Below are 23719 nucleotides of genomic sequence, written 5' to 3'. Positions count from 1 at the left end.
ATGTAATATTATTAGACCACAAATAAGTAGCCCAGTTAACATAATGTAAAGTATGGAAGGAGAGAAATAATTTTGGTTTTGCAGAATAATGTCAGCAGTGTGAAAAGATCATAAATGTGAAAATTACATGGTTAAGTAAAATGTGTGATATTTAATTCAAACTGGAACGTCAGTCTTCTTGCATTCTTCCATTTCTCTGCAACAATTCTCTCTCTGAAATATGTGATATCTTCGGCAGAATCCATTTCATCGGCAGTAGTAAGCATTTTTCTAATTAATTCTTGTGCTATCTCGTTTACTTCCATCTCACACACAGCCATGTTGAATTAGGCATAGCCAATCTACAGAAGTCGATTAACCAATCAATAACTAGAGGGTGTGTTAGAGCCCACCCTCTCAACTTTAACGAGTGAAAGTGACAGTTTTATTTCAAGTCGTATTTCATGATGGTTTGGAGGAATGTTACGGACAAAATGAAATAAATAAATAAGCAACAAAAAACATATTTCGTGACACATTTATTTATTTATGCTCTCATTTCATGGCAAATTTATTTATTAAGGCTTCATTTCATGATACATTTATTTATTTATGCTCACATTTCACAGAACTTTAATTTATTTGCGCATTTATTTATTTAATTTTGACCGAAATGGTCCTCCATATACTGAAGCCAATCCAATACCAATCTCTTACATATATTTCTCTTCTGGTTCGTCCTGCTTCCACTTCAAAACCGGTCCCGGCCACACGCAGCCGACTCGGCATTTCTCGATTCCTATTCGTCCTCTTCCATGTCATGCACTATACTGGCCTGCTTAGCGTAATACTCCAACAAGTACTCGAGGTGCTGCCACAACGGTAAAGTAGCTTTACCACCTTTGCGGGAGCCACCTGTGTCTTTACAACAGCTTCTTACACAGCAAACATCAGAAACTAAAAATGATCGTGAACACATTCGAGAATACAACTCTTCTCTAGCGTTTGCTTCCATGGGTACACAGATAACTCAACCTCCTGGCCACGGACATATGCTATTTTAAAATACACGGGCTAACACTTCTACCTCTCCAGGATATGGACAGTTGTATGTTTTTGACACAGCGCAAGCTACTGAAGTACACTTAAAAAATAAAGCAAACTCTGCATGCAGCGAAAATGTACTTCTCCAGCTCTATTCCATGCTCAGAACCATCAACCCCTTCGCTAAATCATACAAACACATGCATGAAATCGCTCAGTCCAATCCAACAGCATCTGTACGAATGGTTTTCAAGGAAAACCCTAAGCAGGTTTTACGACGACACAATGGCCCGACATGTCACACCGATGTTGCAGCAATTTTCGTCAGAGAAGATGGCGAAACGCCTGCCGAAAGGGACATTTGCATCTATCCCATTGGCAACTCCTGTAAACTGATTTCCACGCTCAATATGAATTGCGATCCTATGGTTTACCCACTTTTATTCCCTTACGAAGACATTGGCTGGCACAAAGATTTACAACATGTTCCCGATAAAAGAACGGCCAAGCGAATCAGGCTTACTCAATGCCAATTTTACGCGTACAGATTAGCAATGAGGAATACATTTAGTACTTTGCACTCCAGTGGCAAACTATTCCAACAGTACGTCGTAAATGCGTATGTTTAAACAGAGGGCGCGCGTCTCAACTATCTCAGAGTACATCAACCAGATCTGCGCGTGGAACTGTTAGACCCACTGCAAGGAAACGCTGAAAATAACGTACGTGTAGTCAAAATGATCATATTACCGTCCACATTTCCAGGAAGTCCAAGATACATGCAACAAAACTATCAGGATGCCGTGGCCATAGTACATAAATTCGGAAAGTCTGATTTATTTACCACTTTCACATGTAATCCTGCTTGGCCAGAAATTCTACATGCACACTGCGTCTTTCAAGAAGTATTTCTTTCTTCTTGATTTCTGAATTCCTTTCTCACCGTTTTCCGTTCCTGTTCTTACACCGGGCGTCGGCTAGTTATTATTATATTATTTACCCACTATTATTATACCTATACTAATTATTGTTAAATGCAATACCATAATATTAAAATGACCTTTCTCAGCACCACTACCAAAATAATATACTGAATAAGTTGAATAACATTCTTTTCCAGTTGCCTGTTTTCAAAACCTAGATATTCACTCTCGTTTCAAAGAAAACACGCTTCTATATTAAACTACATTTCCCACGATGCCTTGCGACAAGGACGTGTGCGGCGTTACGACCGTCTGATTGGACGTTTCTATTTTTTGAACGTTGAAGGAGCGCGAGCGTATCGCTGGTGAGTTTATGACGTTTAAACAACCTTCTTTTCGCCGATAAACTGTCGTCGAAAATTCTCTCGGTGTGAAGGAAGAAAGGAAACATAAAGGAAATCATAAGTGAAGGCAGTGTTTGAGCGAACTGTATTGAAGATTCGCTGGGAGTGAGGTGCGTAGCCGAGCGGTACTGTTTTAAATTGCTTTGCTAATGGAAACACTCCGCCGGCGTATCGAGTATTCAGCCTGAAATTGTACAATTTGCTCTCTCTTATGGTGTCATTGCTGGTTTGTTTGTATGTATGTATTCGGCGTCGACGATGATGCATGGTGACGAACAATGTTTGTCTTTTGGGGTTTAAGCCTCGGAGGCGAGAACAGAGTGCGTATATCGCCGGGCCCAGCTTTCACAAACGTAACAGTACAAACTAACGAAATACATCTAAAATCGTTTGGTCGTTCGATCAGGTTTTGCAGATGAAATTCATGCATACGTCAATTAAAAATCAGAAGGGATCAAGAGGTTTATACGATTGCATTGCAGTGTTCAAGTGTTGATGTTTTACTGCGTATGTTACTGCCAATCCTTGCCAGTAGGTAGGCGTTTGAGGTACTTGGCTCCTGACATGGCGTAGTGCCCGTTATCTGGCAGCACCATATAACAGGGCCCTTTGAGATGATCTGCAGGAGATCTGGGGCATTAGGATAGTGCTTTAGTTCTGCCATGTAGCGAACACAGATTTAGGTTGCCTGCAGAATTCAAGCACAGCCTCATAGCTCGGCATTGAACCAGCCACACAGGTACGTGTATCTTGCGTGGGCGTCCAGATGTCTTTAGTTTGTTCGTTTTCCATTTACATAATGTGACTGTAGAGGCTGCGCCTGTAAAGTATTGTTCTCAATTTCTGTCTGCAACCATTATGCACTGTAGTTTTCTTTACTGTGCTGAAGAAATGGATGCTCTAAACAATTTTATTAAACTGATGTTTTCAACTATGTAATTAAAACTAGGGAAGCAGCTTAATTTAAGTTGTCTTAGGATAATCATGAAATGTACTAAGGAAACAAATGTTCTTGTGAGTTGTTTTTTTAATAATATGTTCTGTGCCATGTTATAACGCTATCTTCTTATTTCAGGCTGAAGTGCATTTTGGTCATGAGGTGGTTTAAGCAAGATGAGCTAAACAGCCGCACAAGCTCTCTGAAGGATGCTGAGGATCTTCACACACAGTTACAGGTAGAGAGCTGTAGTTTTTTGATTTTTATATTTATAGATCAAAGTCAATAACATCCTCGGGTCATACAGCATCTCTGCCACTGTAATGGATTTGGGAATACATTATTGCCAGTTTAAGGATAAATGTGGTATTTTTCAAGCCAGTTATTTTTTCACAAACATGCTATACATGCATTTGCCATGCAAAATTGTGTTCTAAAGCCGAACGGTTTCTATAAATATTAAGCCTGCTCTGATGCTTTACAAAAGAGCATATGGGGCACAGAGGACAAGCTGAAAAACTTGCCAAATATGTCAAACTTTTCAAGCCAAGGCTGTTGTCAAGTAATGATAGATACTTTATTAATCCCAAAGGGAAATTCACATACTCCAGCAGCAGCATACAAAAACAATATTAAAGAGTAATAAAAATGCAGGTAAAAACAGAAAATAACTTTGAATAATGTTAACGTTTACCCCCCCGGGTGGAACTGAAGAGTTGCATAGTTTTGGGGAGGAACGATCTCCTAAGTCTGTCAGTGGAGCAGGACGGTGACAGCAGTCTGTCGCTGAAGCTGCTCTTCTGTCTGGAGATGACACTGTTTAGTGGATGCAGTGGATTCTCCATAATTGATAGGAGCCTTTTGAGCGCCTGTCGCTCTGCCACAGATGTCAAACTGTCCAGCTCCATGCCTACAATAGAGCCTGCTTTCCTCTCCAGTTTGTCCAGGCGTGTGGCACCCTTAGGCGTAGAAGTGGGCACTCACCACAACTGTCTGATAGAACATCTGCAGCATCTTATTGCAGATGTTGAAGGACAGCAGTCTTCTAAGGAAGTATAGCCAGCTCTGTCCTCTCTTGCACAGAGAATCAGTATTGGCAGTCCAGTCCAATTTATCATCCAGCTGCAATATATATTATATTATTATATATATTATAATATGCAAGATATGCACCTTCTGTGTTTCTGATGCTTGATTGTGACAACAAAAGGGATTTGGAAATAGTTATTTTGTCACTTCTTCCTGGTGCTATTTTTGTATAGATGTATACTATTTGCTTGTGTGAATTCTCACATAAATGCCAAAGTAAATCGAAACAAAACCATAACATGTAGCACAAACATTTTACTGTGATTTTTGTCTCTTGGGAGAAAAGCACACCTCCAGGAGGTGAAAGGTCATTGCAGAAGTAGATTAAGTGTTAACCTATCCTGCACGGCTGGTCTTCTTTTAAAATGCTTGAATCTCATAAGATTAGTGTTGTTTATTTTTTAGTTCAAAAATGGCACATATAGTTATTTTACCATGCGTGTATAATTACAAAACACAGATCAATTCTCAACAACTGTCAAGGCTTGAACTGTCTAGGTGTATTTATTTTTAATCTTCTCCTCCAATTTGAATAGCCAACACTGTAAAGTGCCAGTCTGGGCAAGATATTTTAATTTTTAGAAACCGTTAACTTTAGACCACAGTTTCACATGGCAAATCCTTTTATATAGCATATTTGTGAAGAAATAACTTTAACTTGAAAATTACTGAACTTTGCATTCAAGGCATCGGGCTAAACGAAGAAATAAAAATGTGTTCCCCAGCATTTACTTTAATGTCTCTTCTCTTATTGCACTTTTTTTAAAACCCTGTTCCCATTGCTAAGTTTTAGCCTGTTGGGCACTGCAAAATAATGCTTTGATTCTGTTTTATACCTGTTGTGCTTTGGCATTATATAGTTCAGTGAAGTTTATGGGTTCAATGACTGCCAATATGTGCCTGGTATAAACATTCACATTTCCTTTTCAGGAGAGTGGTCTGTGCTATGCTCTTTTATAAAAACCTTTGTAAATGGCGTTTTGTGCCCCTTTCAATGCTTGTTTGTTCATCAGCAAAGCGTGGAATAAACTTGGCTAACACTGTCTTTGTTATGCCATTTATACATTAGCACAAACTGGGCAGTAAGATTACTGAATAGCTGTTCTTCACTAGCACTCATAAACTACACTGAACTTTAAATTCAAATGCTAATAAATTTTCTTGATGCGTTCATTCTGTGGTATGAGGCATCTGTACCGAGTCAGCAGTTTATACTGAAGTGCACTTTAAGCAAGCATGCAGTTTGTTTTTGCTGTGTTTGATCTGAAGTGTGTTTTTTCCATTTGTCTGTCTTAAAATGGTACAGATTAATTTTGAATTTCCCCCGAGTGTCATTTAACTTTTTCAGGACTGATGTCTACTTTTGTCAAAAGGACGAGTTGAAGATGGTAACCAACTGTTATGTTTTAGTTGGACTCTCGTTGCTAGAAGGAAAGTTAGCTTCATTGGGTTGGCCAAGATTTCTGCGCTCGTGTGAGTAGCAAGGCGCAAACAGCAAAAATAGCACTGACATCTAATGAGAGATCAAAATGATTGCATAAAGCAAACTACTGCGTGGATGACGTTTTGCCTATTATCTCTGAACTGGACTATGACTTTTGATACAAGTGATCGAAAACGAACGTGAGGTTCCAGCTTCAGTTGACTGGTCCCCAGCTAATCATGGTGCTGAATGGGTTCATGTAGGTGATGCACCTTTGGCAATGTTCACCAGGGAGGAGTGCCACTTAACAATGATAAGAGGTAGAAACTACTGTAGATTGCAATGCACTGCGACCGTGATCACATGAAGACAGCTTGGCAGCAAGCCTGCTGCATATTCTTGTCAAACTGGCTGCCACAGCATGCAGCAACAGACGTTTTATCTTGATTTCTGTGTGAAACCATTGCTTTCCGGAAACTGTTTTTTTGAAAAAATATTCAGCCCCCAAAGAGTTAAAGAAAATGTCACAATGTATTGCTTGCTCCCTTTCTATCCTACCACAGCCAGGAGAGCCATTCTAAACCCCTTTATAGTGGATGGATAACTCGTACCAAAAAAAATATATATTGCAAAAAGCTTCATTCTAATATGGTCAAGAATTTGCTTGAGTTTATCCAGATAGTGTCTGATCTGTTTAGAAGTAGATGATAGCATTTCAGACTTGGCAACCAAAGGTTTGAGTCAACTACAAATCATGAGAGAATATGTGGCAGTGAGCTCAGCCATCATTCATCCGCAGAATCAGTATCATGTTTTATAAAACAGAGGAGATCTTTTAGTCCATTATGCTTATTTGATATCTAGTAAGTTAGGTATTGTAGGTAATGAAGATAAACATTGAGGTAAGATAGTTTTACTTAGTAATCATGTCGCCAGAGCGTGGTGTCCTGTTATTGGAACATGCAAATAAGAATTCCACTCTACTCTGTCTGTGAGCCTATAAAACTATAAGAGTTCCGCTCTTTCATTACCATATTTAGAAACTCGGCTTCAAATAGATGTTGTAGATCAGGGGTCACCGAGAGCTACTTTTACCGAATGAAAATGGCCAAGAGCTCCTCATGTTTTCTAACGTTTAATTCTCATAGCTTATTTCAACCCACACAAACTGAATAAGCTAGTTTTTTTTTTTTTTTGTTCTTTATTTCGCCTTATACAATTTCTTGTATTAGGAATTTGGTAGTTTTCGCATACCCCTTGGGTCAGAGCGCAGGGTCAGCCATTATACAGCTCCCCTGGAGCAATTACAGGTTAAGGGCCTTGCTCAAGGGCCCAGCAGAGCAGTGGCCTTTTTGGCATTGATGGGGATTCGAACCGGCAACCTTCGGGATACCAGCGCAGCTCCTTAGCCTCAGAGCCACCACTCCGCCTGTTTTGCCTGAACATTTACAAAATGTTGGTGTTCACAACTCACATTTAGCAATAAAACATTACAAAATATTTAGTTCACCTGCAAGTGCATTTTTGTATGTCTATATGCATTTTCTAGTGTATCTCACACTATTTAATTAAAACATGAATGCTGTCAAAACAAAACAATGCAATTCTTAAACCACAGATCTGACTTATTCATTTGTCATTTTGTTCCATGTCACTATGTTTTTTTTATTCACTTTATAAAATCTATGTCTGTCTGTCCTCTTTTCACGAGAGAACTACTTAACGGATTTAGATCAGGTTTTTTTTTTTTTTTCTATAATTTGCATGAACATTCCGGTTGATTTTGTGACTTCTCATTTTGCTATGTATTATAGTTAGCTTGCGGTACCGACGTATTTCCGCGAATCCGATGAACAAGCAGCGGACCAAGGGGAGGGGGGCCTTCATCACTCACTCGCCAGCTTCAGGGTGTGTGCCTTAACTCCGCTTAGCTAGCGAACGAGAGAACAATTGAATTCAACTTTGTTTGATATTTAAAATAAAGTGTTACTTTGGTCTTGATGAGTTTGAGTCTGGATATTCTCTTAAGTGTATGCCATGTTGAAAGATAGATTGCAATTTGGATCGTGATTTTGTGTTAAAAGGATCGTGATATGATTTTTTGGAAAGATCACCCACCCCTAATTTGACTAATCAAGTTTTCAAATTATGTAGGATTCATTAACCCTACTTGGAAAGGGGCTGCGAGCTACCGGTAGCTTGTGACCGACGTGTTGGAGACCCCTGTTCTAGATTCACCTGAAAATTAGTATGGAGAAGTGCTTTCTGGCTTACACTTCCTCTTAATTTCCACCAGCGTCATGTAGTGTCTGATTCACTCTTCAAATTAATCTTTTTCAGCTTATTAATGCATGTAAGATTTTGGATTAGGGAACAACAACATTTATTTCTATAGCATGTTTTCATACAAATGATGTAGCTCAAAGTGCTTTACAGGATGAAGAAAGAAGCAAAGAAAAAATATAAAAATTAGGCAATACTAATTAATATAGAATAAAAGTAAGGTCCGATGGCGAGGGAGGACAGAAAAAAAAAAAAAAAAAGAGACCTTGTCTGTTCAAGTCCTAAAGAGGTTTAATTTTATTAGGCAGTCAGAAGACCTGTGCTTAACTTCAACCAAATGTGAAGCTGAATTTATCTTCACCGCTATAAGAGCTTTTGCTGTTGGTTTTTTTTTTTTTTTGTTTGTTTTCTGTAAACATCATGACACAATACAAAAGTGTGCTCATGCTAGCAACTTGTCTTGTATTGATTTATGTTCTGAAAAGAGAGTAATTGGTGTAGTCTTTCTTTAAAAGAGGCAGTTTAGGCTATTTCATTTAACTAACATGGTAAGGAATGGGCAATGAAATTAAGAGATTTACTATATTCTGGAAGTTATTGAGGTTTTCAAAGCAGCTATCCAGTGTTCAGGTGCAAATGTAAATCCATCTTACTGAAAAAATAGGTCCTAGTAACAATTATCAATCAAGAAATCTCCTCAGTACCTCATAAAAACATGGAAAGTAGACTTCAAAAAATATGTACTTGTGTGTAATTAATGATCAAAACAACGTCCGGCTTGAGTTGAAGGAAAGGACCTGCTTGACAAATTAGCTGTAAGACTTCAGTGAGGGAATTATGTTAAAAGGTAGCAGCAGAGGATATGACTTGAGAAATTTCTTTCTAGTTAGCCAATAAAAGGTGTCATTTTGCTTGGCTTTTCTCTACAACCAAAAAAATTCAATTTTGTACCACAGTTAATCATCAAAGTAGAAGCAATCCATATTGGTGGTGACTAAAAAACGCAAACAAGCTGGAGGCAGGAGTGCTCAAACTGAAATCATTTAAGCTGTGGTGTACTTTCACACCTTTACTAGGACTGTTACTATTTCTATATATGTTTAGATAAGTTCTGCTTTGACAGGATAAAGGAATTCAATCTTAATTATTTCTTTTTTCCTTGATTAGCAACCAAACCATATTAAGACACAAAATTTACCAACACATAAACAACAACCTGCGTCCATCACACAGTAACTGAAAATTAAGGTGAAGGCCTCAGTAATGTTGATCTGCTCAGGTCCACAAAACATTTTGACAGTGCTAATAAAGCTAATATGCTTTTCACATGTTCACAGAATTCAAAGAGAGTTTCTGTTCACAGGTTGTAAGGTTACAAAACAGCCAGCCATAACCATAATATGCTGTACGTGTTTGTGTTTATATGCAGTTGTATATATGATTTTAATGTTTTAAATGTAATTGTGGTCAGGACGTCCTGTCTGTGGTTAACATTGCCAAATGTGCAGGCTGTGCAGCTCAGCAAAATCCTCGTTTTTAATTTTAAATAGGTATGCAGGTCTTAAGTAAAATCGTTCTGGGCTCTTTCCACGTTCTTGGATGAAAGACTGGTAACCATCCAGATGCCCTTGTCTTCCTAGATCTGAACGCCCTGTAAATGCCACATGTGAGTTCTGCTGAATGACACCTATGAAATGTTCTTCGATGTAAATGTTTTCTTCCTAATCTTTGTTTCACCTCCTGTCTCAAACAGAGTACATTTTTTTTTTTTTTCAAGTAAAGAACTGTTCTGGGAGAACGTTTTGTATTGCAAAGAACCTTTAACACACACTTTTGCAAACTGATCTAGTAGGTTGCTTTTGAACAAGTGAAAAACTGCTGACTAATCAAGAATGAACAAACATCAGTGCTCATCACTATTTTTATAATTAACTAGCCATGCTACCTGTCAAACAGTTAATAGATAGATAGATACTTTATTAATCCCAAGGGGAAATTCATAATAATAATAATAATAGAACCTCCAGTGCCTTTCCTGCATTTGTCTGAACCTCTCATAACCAGTGCTTCATTTATTGAGCGCATTCCTGTAAAGCCTCCTTCTCAGACTCTCATTGTTTTTGAGGTAACATTTTTGCCTCCTGGCATCTTTTATTTTTTTAAAGAGTGAAGAAAGGGGTGTGTGTGGGGGAAAAATTAAATTGGAAATATTAAAGAAATTTGTACTCAACTAGGACCTCTTTGAGTTAGGAAGAAAGTTGTTCATTGTGTCTTTTATATTCTCTTCAGCATATGCTTGAAGAGGGAGCATTCCTGTTATAGCAATCTGTTATCTACTAAGGGACCATGCCCTGGGCAGAGGTTGTTAGCAAATGGACCCAGAACAGAGACAGAACGTCATTCTTCTAGGTAACAATTTTCATAACAGTACTGAATAACTGCATACTAATTGGTTCAGTAGCTTGCGTTAATTCTGATTGGCTCAAGAAACATGGAATGGTTATAGCAGAGAGCATAACCAGCTTACATACACCAAAATAAAAGTTTCATTTTTACTATAGTCTTGACCTTACAGTACTTTTCAGTACTTCTTGAGTTCCTGTGTATGTGACATCTGCCAAGTGTTACTGGGTACATGCTAGTTAGCCAACGTCTTGAACCCTCACCCAGAACCACCTTGTTCTTTGTTGCCCACTTAACCTTTATCTGGTTTCCTGATATGCTTGAACAAGTGCTGACATTTATTAACCCTTTTATACTACTAAGACTGAGGCTATATTTTTAATGTGGATAGAATACCAAAACACTGTGCAATAACTATATTACCCCAAAATGACTATGATCCCCAAATCTCATTTTTCTTCCACATTAGCAACAGGATAAGAAAAATGCAACATCAAAAAATAAATAAGTTCCCATCCCACTGACACCCTCCACCACCCTTCAGAGATGGCTGAAGCAAAAAAAAGTGAAGTACAGGAAACGTGTCCTACACATCCCGATTTATAACAAAATAAGCAATTTTTAATGTTTTTAATAAGTGCAACTCCTTTTTCTAAGGATGAATTTGTGGGTGAAGAAGAGAAACTGATACTTTTTATTTGTAAGAGCACATCTGTCAGTATGCCTCCTATGTTTTCTTTCCTCCTCCTGTGTCTCGCAGTTGCACTTCCTCTTTCCATACCGTTGCCAAAGCCAAACTGACCGATTAGGTTGCTCTGCGGGAGTGGACACGCATAGACAGACTGTATTGTTTATTTAGTAGGTAAATGATTATTTAAATGTGATGATGGTAATAATAAGGAATAATAAGGAATTAAAAATCTATTAAGCTGGTTTATGCCAAATATACCTAGCAGCTATATTCATGTCTGTGAATTAATTTAAGATGGATTTTTCTAAAATACATGCAAAATGAGTATTGGAGTGGATTTATTGTAACAATGCGGTCTAAAACAACCAAACAAGCCTAATTATTTGGCCTGGATTCAAGTCTGACTGCAGACATCTAGTTTTATGTTAAGTCCATCATTTTAATTCAAAATTCTTTTTTTTTCTTCTTTTAAGCCTTTTTAATTTAAATTTTTTTTTTTTTAAGAATTATTTTAGTTTTATTTTTTCATATCCTGATGTTTTCAAATTCTATATATAAAATTATTCAATATTTAAATACCGCACACATTCATATGCCTACTTGAATTATTTAGTCAAAATTAGTCGATAGATTAATCATTTGTGGCTGCCCTGCGTGTTTGCTGTTCTAAATGACGTCCAGTTAGTTCAGTTTGCCTCAGGTGGACTCCAAGTGCTAGACGCATCATGCTGGAAAATTTTAAAGCAGATGGGAGGGATTTGAGAGTGTAAAGCAAAGGGTATGAATACTCAGGAGAGATTTCGGTTTTTGATTTTTCATAAATTTGCAAATTTTTCTGAAAAAGTTTTCACTTTGTCATTCTGGGTTATTGATTGGTGATTGATGGGCAAAAATGGTAAACCCATCCATTTAAATTAAATGTACATCACAAAGTGTTTAGAAAGTGAAGCATTTTGAGTACGTTCTGAATCCACTGTGCCTAAATATGTATATAATTGAGGATTCTGGGCTGCATAAATGGGGGTGTGTCACCCTTGAAGATCAGAGTGCATTTATTTTAGTTAGTTGTGGTGTTTAGCAAGGTGGCTTGAGATTGGAGTGTGTTGGTTAATATATGAGCTCAAATGGCCCTTCAGCCCCTGATCCCGTCTCTTTTTCCTGTGTAGAACACTTCACCTTTTTCACTCCTTCCACTGTATTTCTAGTGGTACTGTTCTGCTGACAGGCTTCATTTTTCATGCATGACAAGCCACAACTCTGCGCGCAATCTTTTCTTGACTCCAAGTCGAGAAAGGGATGTGGTGCATTAGAACAGCCCCCTTGTTACAGCTTTATTATTGACAGATATCGAGTAATTTAAAAAAAAAAAAAAAAAAAATCTGACATTTTCAGATTCCAATAATGTCACATTTTTGTGCTATTTTCCCTCTCAGTATTAATACAATTGAATTTAGTTGACAATCTAATCACATTGTAATGTACTTTCTTAGCAGATACGTAGATATGCTATTGTACTTAATATCTTTTTTTAACTAAATGGGAAGCCAGTGTTATTGTTTGAATGATTGAATCAGTCAACTTTATGCATTTATTTATTTATTTATTTTTTTTAAGATATTCACTCCCCGGCCATTTTATTAGGTACACCTGTTAAACTGCTCATTAATGCAAATATCTAATCGGCCAATCACATGACAGCAGCTTAATGCATTTAGGCATGTAGACATTGTCTAGACTACCTTCTGAAGTTCAAACTGATCATCAGAATGGAGAAGAAAGGGGACTGAAGTGACTTTGAATGTGGCTTGGTTGTTGGTGACCATGGGCTGCTAAGAGTATTTCAGAAACTGCTGATCTACTGGGATTTTCACGCACAACCATCTCTAGGATTCACAGAAAATAGTTTGATAATATCCAGTGACCAGCAGTTGTGTTAGTGAAAATTGCCTTAATGAGGTCGGAGGAGAATGGCCAGACTGGTTTGAGCTGATAGAAATGCAACAGTAACTCAAATAAGCACTCGTTACAACCGAGGTATGCAGAGGAGCATCTCTGATCGCATAACACATCAAACCTTGAAGCAGATGGGCTACAGAAGTAGGAGACCACCACAGTGCCACTCCTGTCATCTAAGAACAGGCAACAATTCACACGGGCTCATCCAAATTGGACAATAGAAGATTGGAAAAACGTTGCCTGGTTTGATCAGTGTTGATTTGCGCTGTGGTATTTGGACGGTAGAGTCAGAATTTGGCATTGACAACATGAAAGCATGGATCCATCCTGCCTTGTATCAATGGTTCAGGCTGCTGGTGATGGTATAACGGTGTGGGGGATATTTTCTTAACCCACTTTGGGCCCCTTAGTACCAACTTAGAGTTGTTTGAATGCCACGGCCTACCTGAGTATTGTTGCTGACCATGTCCATCCCTTTGACTGCAGTGTACTCATCTTCTTCTGATGGCTACTTCCAGCAGGAAAACACGCCATGTCGCAAAGCACACATCATCTCAAACTGGTTTCTTGAACATGATGGAGAGTTCACTGGACTCAGATGGCCTCCACAGTCACCAGTCACCAATACAGCACATTTGGGATGTAGTGAAACAGGAGATTCACATCATGGATGTGCAGTCGACAAATCAGCAGTAACTGTGTGATGCTATCATGTCAATATGAACCACAATCCCTGAGGAATGTTTCCAGCATCATTTTGAATCTATGCCATGAACAATTATGGCAGTTCTGAAGGGGGTCCAATCTGCTGCTAACACGGTGTACTTAATAAATTGGCCAGTGAGTGTAGAGAGAGAGAGAAAGATGCAGAGCAAGAGAGACAAAAATTTCAAAATGGTTGGAGGGGGTGAATACCATTTATAGGCACTGTAGGTGAAAGCCACAAGTCTTCAGTCTGAACACCTAAGAAGTTCAGTGACATTCCCAAGAGACTACTGGTCATCACAGAGTAACCACAACCACCTTGGTTGAACAGGCGATTAATCGAGACTAATTGAATGAAATTCCATTATTAATTACAATTTAAAAATGTACAGCCCTGACATGAGTGTTAATACGTGTGTATAAGAGGCCCTGTGGAGTGTACAGATTCAACACAAACCAGGAAACAATTTTCTTTACACAAATATTTATCAGAATGAAAAACTGAGTCAATTAACGCAGAGACCATGAATTTCCAAGGTGAGTGTCGCATCTTATAGTAATTATTGAAATATGAAAATTTTTCATATTTTGTTTACAGCTCAGTCAATAACGAGGGGGACGTGTGGGAATGAAAAGCCTTCTCCATCAGAAGCCACTTGCCTTTTTTTTTTTTTTTTTTTTTTGCTAATTCCAACTGAATGCTTTATAGAATCTCATAATGATTGTTGTTTTCTCCTTTTTTTGTTTTTACTGTAGGGCTTCCTCAATGGAGTACAAAAGGGAACTGCCCATGGACAAAAAAAGCTCGACCAGAGTGTGGTGTGTGACCGCATAATCCGAGCCTGCATTCACAGTATTGGGGCTGGCACTAAAAGCTCCGATCACTTGGATTGCTTGGTTAAGCTAGCCGACTTTGCGTTGCAAGGGTACTTGAATTCAAATGTACAACAAACCCCCTTTTACATTGAAAGGATCCTTTTCCATCTTTTGAAAAGCCTCTCTCTCCGGAATGCACAAGAAGCATGCAGGAAGTATGGAGATTACCTGCATGAGCAACTGGCATCCTATGTGGATGTTTCAGAAGAATATAAAATTTTGGTCAAGAGCTGCTTTGCTCTGCTATGGAAATATGCAGATTCCCTTGCAGGGAATGGGTGTGATTTTCACATTTGCTTGTCACTCAGGTTACAAGCGGTGAGATTTTTAGTTCTACTTGAAGGTATTGCAGAATCTGGAGAAAATAATACAATAACCTTTCCTTCTTTGGTGGCACGCCACGTGGAGATAGCCTCTTCCAGATATGAAGGACAGCAGTGTGTTTTAAGTCGACAAGATATCAGTTATTTGATCAAGCAGGTTGACTGTTACATTTTCCAGTCTCTATTGCAGAGCAAAAAGACATCCGGCGTGGAAAAGTGCTTTGTCCTATATGAGGTGGCCCTGCAGAACCTGCGTAGACTTTGTAAAGGTAGCCGCTGGAGAGAGGCCTCTACATATCTGCAGCATGTGGAGGACTCCTTTAAGACTAGCTTTAGCCATGACTTGGAGTGTTTGACTGCCATGTTAGTGCTAATGCACTGTGGGAAGACAACAGTTGAGGATTTATCCATGGGCTTAAAGTGTGGGACTCATCTGACCAAAGCTCTGCACATTCTGCTTTCATTTTCCCCAAAGGGGATCACAGAGAGACAGGCTGTCATCGAAGGGTGCAGTTTTGTTGCCTGGGCTCTTGAGTTCTCAGTAAAGAAGAATGAGAACAAGAGTGCAGAAGTCAGCCTTTGCAGCCAGGACCTTCTTGGACTTTTTGGTTTCAGTGAGATGTATTTGCAGATCCTGCAGCAGCAGAAAGATGCAGTAAGTGCTTCTATCCTACATGTGGTTTTATTATGCCACTAAAACCATATTATACTCTGCTCATGTTCTTGGTGCAGGTTACTGGAGGGGAAGGAGCCAAACATGCCTCGAAACGAATACAGGTTTTCAAAACATTAGCGGTCATGCTTACTTGTAATCTGGGTCATCTTCATTGCTATTTAACAGAAAACATATGCAGAGTTCAATTAAATGTCTATATTAGGGGTTCTTAAACTTATTAATCTGGGGACCAAAATTAGAAAATTGGTACCTTTTCTGGGACCCAAGAAGATTATTATTATCAGAAGTGCCATAAAGAGATGAAACTATGGGCATATAGTTTATAATATTTGTGTATATGTGTGTATAAAAATAAAAAATCATTGATTGCTTTCTTTTAAGCATATTTTCTCACATGAATATTAAGAGGAAATTCAGCATGGTGGTGCAGTGGGTAGCGCTGTTGCCTTGCAGTTAGGAGACCCGGGTTTGCTTCCCGGTCCTCCCTGCGTGGAGTTTGCATGTTCTCCCCGTGTCTGCGTGGGTTTCCTCCCACAGTCCAAAGACATGCAGGTTAGGTGGATTGGCGATCCTAAAATTGTCCCTAGTGTGTGCTTGGTGTGTGTGTGTGTGTGTGCACACCCTGCGGTGGGCTGGCACTCTGCCCGAGGTTTGATTTCTGCCTTGCGCCCTATGCTGGCTGGGATTGGCTCCAGCAGATCCCCATGAACCTGTGTTTGGATATAGCGGGTTAGATAATGGATGGATGGATAGATGGATATTAAGAGAAAATTAAGAGTTTGTATATGATACGCTACCGTGGCTGTTAGTTTGTCTGTCCGGGGTTTTAAATCGCCTGTAGCTCGCAAACTGTTTGACCGATTGACCTGAAATTTGGTACACATACACTATGTGACCTCTACTATCCGCATTCGGGGTAACGATTGACCTCCAAGGTTATTCCTCTTTTTATTTTTATTGTAGAATCAACTCTCTGCAGCGGCTGTGCGGCGCATGCATACGGGCGCCGTTCTCATCCCTACCACCTTGGCCGTCACTTCCCCTACCTCTTCATATCTTAAATCATTCTTGTTGCAGATTGAAGACTTAAGTGCCAGCATAAGTGACAAATTAAAGAAAACATACTAAGTAATTGCAACACAAACACTGACCTAATCAGTTTTAACGCGAAAAAATGCAGACGAAAGAAGAAGCTGGCCGCTAGGGTGGAAAAAAAAAAGCTGCTCAGGAAGCAGCAAGCGCATCAACCTCTGAGCAAACAAATGCTAAATGTACAAAGAAAGAGTAGGAAAACTAGGAAAGCTCAAGTCAAGTGTATTCACTGCACGTTATTCTGCAGTGCGCCGATACTGGTTAATAATAAGAGAAAAGTGGGTAATTAGCATATTGTTAAAATAATACTGTTTATCCTTATTCCAAATCTGTTTATTCAGAGCAGAGTAATGGAGCAGCTGGGGCCTATACTGTGCAAGGTAGGAACAATCCCTGAACAGAATGCCATCCCATCTCAGAGTAAACACACACTCAACAGCACCACCAATTCGCCTAACCAGTCCTTGGACTGTGGGAGGAAACCCACACGGACACGAGGAGAACATGCAAACTCCGCACAGAGCATATCTGGAACTTGAGCCTAAAGTAACTATTATCCTTCAAAACGGAAAAAGATTTCCGAGTTGTTTTAGTGCCAGTGGAAATGCTAAGTAAAGCTGGGAAAAAGAATTTGTTGAGGTGTGATGCGAGGATATGATTTTTTGAAAGCATAGTATGAAAGGTCTCGTAACATTGTCATTTGACTCATGGCAGCAGTTAGGGAATGAAGGAGTTAAAAAATTAATTTAGCTAATTTAATCTAAATAACATTAAAAAGAAAAACCATTTTCAAATGACCTCCACTGTTAAACTCTTTGCAAACTCGTTTAGAAAAATGCATTAACATTCTCTGGATTCAGTTTAACAGTTCAATTAACCGAAAAACAGCTCAATTATTCTTAAAAAATATATACACAATTTGCATTTTATATAAATATTGTAATAAATCTGAATAATTCGGTGAACAATCCAGTTTGACATGTTGAACTCTTGTGGCTAACATCATGTTGAATGTCTCACCCTGTTGATATTCTCCAGTGTTTTTGTGGTTCTCAGTGGTCTAACAAACAAGTCTTTCACACTACCAGTCGATTTGATATTTATCAAAACTATTTTAAAATAGTGTGACAAGAAGGAATTCTGCTTCAACACGACATGTTAAACTTAATACAAGTTAATACAACTTTGCACTTTGGTTGCAGAATTAGATTCAGTGAATGTTGTAAAGGTGAACACTGAGGAATTCACCAGTCGTACATAACCACTGAAACTTCACTTGGCATAAAACTCTGCCACAACACTGTGTGTGTGTGTGTGTGTGTATATATAATATATATACACCCTCGCTCTCTTGACTCACTGCTCACAAAACCCCGAAAACCATCACATCCTTGATCCGCACTCACGATTTTCATTTTGATGTTTCAAACCGTGGCCGCAGCTCCTTCACCTCACAAGCACATCTGCCTGTCATTTACTTCCTATCACTTTCTTATACACTGCGGTGGGCTGGCGCCCTGCCCGGGGTTTGTTCCTGCCTTGCGCCCTGTGTTGGCTGGGATTGGCTCCAGCAGACCCCCGTGACCCTGTAATTAGGATATAGCGGGTTGGATAATGGATGGATTGATGGACTTTCTTATACATGTCTTTGCTTTCAGTCTTCTCACTTTCATTGATTGTTTTCACTGGTTGTGAAATGGGAGGTGGAAATACTTGCATTTTAGTGGCACAGAAATGAAAGCTCTCCATGATGTGTCAACGGCATTGATTCACATGCTGCACTGCCACAGATCTTACGATTGATCGCGAGAGGTTTATCACTCATACAGAATTTGCGCCTGGACAAACTTGGTTAATTTTACCTCACAATTAAGTGGTGACCCATCGCAGATATTTCCACGACCCGACCCATAGTTTAACAAGCACTGGTCTATATTACTGCTGACTTCAGTGCACACAGCGATTTGGACAAATACACTTGTATTTATGTAGTCCTCTCAATAGAAACTTAAGATTAAATATTTTTCTCGGCCATTACTACATACTTTATGGTACAAGTAACATACGAGGGCAATCCCAAAAGTAAGATCTCCTATTTTTTTAGAAATACAAATAGCCGTTTATTTTCTATAATGTGTACATCGTTTTAAAGGTTAAAGACTTATTTGTTTTTCTGCATAATCGCCATTTCGGTCGATGCATTTTTGTAAACGCTGTGGTAGTTTTAGAATGCCCATGTCATACCAGCTCGACGCCATGTCCTTCAGGAAGCGCTGAACCTCATCTTTCACCTCTTCGTCGGAGCAGAATCGCCTTCCGGACAAATGTTCTTTCAACTTAGGGAACAGGTTGGTAGTCACTGGGTGCCAAGTCCAGACTATAGGGTGGGTGGGTGGGTGATGAAGTTCCAACCGCCGATCTTTACGCATGTTTTCCTCAACCTTCGCGACTGTCTCGTTGGAAATTGACGGTCTCCTGCACGAACTTCGCACTTGGCGGTAGCGTTCAACGGGAGCTCCATTTTCAAGGGCTGCCAAGCCAAGATTGAGCATCCCAGCGAAGCCGCACATGCTTGTTTGGGAGTGGAGGAAGCACCAATAACAACAGTGTGGCCAACAGCTGTACGAACAGTTTCTCTACGTCCCCACCGCTTTGGAAACCTTACTTTTGGGATTGCCCTCGTATAATAATAGTAATAATAATTCTTTATATTTATGTAACATTTTTGAGTACTCAAAGCACTTCAGTGAGTGGGGAGCCACTTCAACCACCACTAATGTGTAGCATCCACCTGGATGATACGATGGCAGCCATTTTTGCACCAGTACCCTCACCACACATTAGCTATTAGGTGGTGAGAGAGCGAATTAGAGACAGGGGATGATTAGGGGGGGCACAATGACTAGGCCATGGTGGGAAATTTAGCCTGGACATTGGGATACGCCCTACTCTTTACAAAGGATGTTAAGGGATCTTTTATGACCACAATGGGGCAGGGCCTTGGTTTTATGTCTCATCCAAAGGACAGCACCATTTTTACAGCACAGTGTCCCCATTACTGCACTGGGGCATTGGGATCCACATTCAGACCACAGGGTAGGTGCCCCGTGCTGGCCTCACCAACACCTCTTCCAGCATCCAGCAGCATCCCAAGCTTATTCTTAGATGGTCTCCTGTCTGAGTACTGGCCAGGCCCAAACTTGCTTAGCTTCTGGTGGATGACCTCTTCTGAAGTGTGGGTTGTATAAAAAATATCCTGTTTAGGCTGAGTATTCTTTGAAATTCTTACTGCTTCTACTCTGTATGTAAAATGCTTTTAGATCTGCATATCGACATACATCACACTTAAATACTTATTTCAGTCTGAAAATGTAAACTTAGATAACATATCCTTTGAGACGCATGTTTCATATATTTGCAAGAAAACAAAGACTGAAAGTAAAGTTGCACTTAACCAGACACCCTAATTATCAGGTAGCTAATTTAGATTTACTTGGCTTATAATTGTTCAGGGGAAGAGGAAGAAAAGCTTCTCCTAAGGCCTTCTAGCTTTAATTTTTGTCAGTTGTGAACTAAAGGGTATTTAATGTTGAGCATTTAATCTTCGATATGCTTTCAATTGACAAAAATTAAAAAGTGAAATTAGTCCTATGTGTAATCTTAGGAGCTCTGCAGTGGCTCATTGGATTTGATTTATATTGTTACTGTGAATCTCATCACCCAAATCCTTGTGCTGTGTGTTGCCGAAGGGTTTTTCTACTTTTTCCTTTCTTTATTTTTGCAGATGTCTTCCTTACAGATGGAACAGCACAAAACGTTGGATAAAGTCTGTTATCAGCACCTGCGCTTTTGTCTGGGATCAGTCTACAGTGCCTTGGGCTCTTCTCAGGTAAGTTAACAAAAGCTTTTTTTTTTTTTGGTGGTGGATGGTCTCCATCCATCTTTGCAACATTTTTCTGACTCCCTTTTCAGGCATCAGATAAATTAATTTTCATCCAAAGTAAAACTAACCTATGTAGAATCTGTATATTTGAATGTAAATATTAGATCCATCCATTGTCTCCCGCTTATCCGAGGTCGGGTTGCGGGGGCAGCAGCCTGAGCAGAGATGCCCAGACTTCCCTCTCCCCGGCCACTTCTTCTAGCTCTTCCGGGAGAATCCCAAGGCGTTCCCAGGCCAGTCGAGAGACATAGTCCCTCCAGCATGTCCTGGGTCTTCCCCGGGGCCTCCTCCCGGTTAGACGTGCCTGGAACACCTCACCAGGGAGGCGTCCAGGAGGCATCCTGATCAGATGCCCGAGCCACCTCATCTGACTCCTCTCGATGCGGAGGAGCAGCGGCTCTACTCTGAGCCCCTCCCGGATGACTGAGCTTCTCACCCTGTCTTTAAGATTTGTAAATATTAGATGCCCATGGTTTTAGTAGATACAGTATCTTAATAGCAGATCATATCATTCATTGACATGTGTCCTGATGTTGATGCGTCCTGTTCTTTTCAAGTGCCGGTGTTCACTCTTGCTTTCTGTCTCTATTTCTTGCCTTTAGATAAAGGTGCCAGAGGACATCACTACAGCTGTCAATTTCTGTAAGCATGCAGCTGGTATCATGATGAACAGCCTACAGGGGTTCTCTGACCAGCTTGAATATGCAGAAGAAACAGGTAGTGTCACGTCTTTCTTGTCTTTTTTTTTTTATGAGGTTATCCAATCATCTGTTGCTCTTGTGGCTTTGTTTTTTGGCATGTAGGTTTATGCTGTGAATAGGAATTCCAGTACATTTGAGGCCTGATATTTTAACTTTGAGCTTTGATTGTCAAGCTGTGAGCATATATTGTAGCTTGTAAAAAGGTACCACTGAAAAAACACATTTATTCAGCTATCTTCCTGTAGAGAAGCTGCTCATTTTTTTTGACAAATTCTGTGCGCCAAACAGCATGACAATAATTTGCATATTGATGACCTGCATACTTTATCATTGCTCTGTGTTTCACTTGTGTAATTAAGTTGCTTGAGGATCAATGGTTGAAAATCTGTTGTCACTTGTCAACAGTATATTGACCAATTGTGAAGATTAATGTAACTCATGATAAACTGTCATCCGTTCAAAGGTTGCATCCTGCCTTGCATAGTTTATTTATTTATTTTTTTTTATATTTTCAGTTGAGTTACTATCTTTGAAATGTGCATGGAACATTTATACTTTATTTTTCCCCCCACTTTGCAGCTTACTTTGTGAATAACCTGACACGGGTGCTTTATAACCAGAAACTGTACCAGCAAGCTCTTGAGCTCATTGAAACATTTTGCCAAAAACTTCAAGGGATGTGCAGCCCTGTCCTTTCTCCAGAAAGGGTAAGAGAACGTTTGTGGTTTTCATTGCTGGCAATCTTGAAGTTACTTAACTTGCATTTTGTTTGTTTTAAGGGAATGTTTAATATGATGTGCAAAGAAAAATGTGGAATTTCAGTAATCCTAGTTTGGTCATTTTCATTACTGTTCAATTAATTTTCTGCACATTTTAGAGGTAACATTTTAAAATTACCTCACCCAGCTGGTAACGAATAGATTTTCTTAACCTGCCTCTAAGGACTGGCTTTGCATGAGAAAACATTTTAGCTACATTACCCTGTGACGACTCCTTAATCTATTAATCTATTAATCCATTAATAATAATGCATTACAGAATTCATTTAAAAATGTATGTATTAAACAGGCATGTTTATTTAAACTATTGTAGTACAGTGTATATCTCTGTTATAAAAAAAAATAAAAAAAATCTTGTGACGAGACGTGATCTTCTGAAGAGAGACACTTCAGAGAGGCAGTGACACTTTCACTTCCCGCGACACGGTCAAGTCATGGTCGAGTTACGTCATATTGACATCCATTGGAAGCATGTTCCCGTGAGATGGTGACCTAGGCAAGGAAAGTAATAATCAGCCCGGAATACGTGGAATTGAAAACCTTGCAGGTCCAAACGGGGTCAGAAATAAAAAGACAGAGTAAAAGACATACTGTAGTAGAACGTCATACAGATGTTCAAAAACGTTGGCACCATACACATGCAGAGCAGGTTACAGATTATGAAAGCAGTGGAATTCGAAAGGCTCAAGAAAAACCTTGGTGTGATACACACGCAGAGCAAGTTAAAAAAAATATGACCGTACTAAAATTCGAAAGTGTCGAAACAAAATAAACTACAGATCGCATTTGCGCAAACAAATGGAAATTATTACTAGGTGAAATAACGGAACAGCAAAAAGATTGAATATATGGAGATGGGTGATATGTCGGAAGTATGTAGAGATTGTAAGGCTTTGAAGTTTAAGTTGGAGACTTGTAGATTGTCTAATTCGTGTTGCCATCAGGGAAAAGTACTGCTTCTTCCCAATGAAGGTGTTTCTGCAAGAATTAAAAGATTTGTTGTTTGGTGAAAGTGAAATCCACATACACTACAGGCAAAATATAAGCGTCTACAATAATTTCACGTTAGCATCATTCAATGCACAAAACGTTGATTTTACACAATAATGGAACATATGCTATGAGAATCTGTGCTCCCGTAATAATTACAGCTACGACAAGTTTAATTTTGGTCAGGTGTATCTTTGTGATCATGGAGAAGCGATGCAACATAGAATCGAAAAAGTTAAATGATCTGACGTAATAGAAATTATACAGTCAATAATGGATACAAATACATACGTCCAAAAGTATTGCACTTTACATGAAATGAATCTGCAAAACACGGCCAAAAATTTTCTTGGATTTCTATCAAAGACAGAGTAGATATTCGTGTATATCCAAAAGCAAAGCATGATTCGTCATTTATGTCAAATACAGTGCCACATGCCGACCCTTTACTCTTTCTTTTGCTTTTCCCAGATGGCGAAACAGGATGGTCGTACAATATGAA

The 23719-nt window shown here is 39.3% G+C and overlaps 1 protein-coding gene across 2 annotated transcripts in view; it reads left to right on the top strand.

The window, feature by feature from the left end:
• The first annotated feature begins 2248 nt into the window (after positions 1-2248).
• The window catches only part of espl1 (extra spindle pole bodies like 1, separase), a 90443-nt gene continuing 68972 nt past the window's right edge, over positions 2249-23719 (top strand). The window contains exons 1-6 of one of the 2 annotated variants that reach the window (XM_028798571.2): positions 2249-2311; positions 3426-3525; positions 14594-15691; positions 20589-20693; positions 21350-21464; positions 22028-22155. In XM_028798571.2, the coding sequence (XP_028654404.2) occupies positions 3445-3525; positions 14594-15691; positions 20589-20693; positions 21350-21464; positions 22028-22155 (1527 nt within the window). In that variant the 5' untranslated portion in view covers positions 2249-2311; positions 3426-3444. The other variant, XM_028798570.2, reaches the window with a different exon arrangement.

This window comes from Erpetoichthys calabaricus, chromosome 3, assembly GCF_900747795.2.
Source record: "Erpetoichthys calabaricus chromosome 3, fErpCal1.3, whole genome shotgun sequence".
Taxonomy (NCBI): domain Eukaryota; kingdom Metazoa; phylum Chordata; class Cladistia; order Polypteriformes; family Polypteridae; genus Erpetoichthys; species Erpetoichthys calabaricus.
This window is presented reverse-complemented; position numbering and strand designations above follow the sequence as displayed.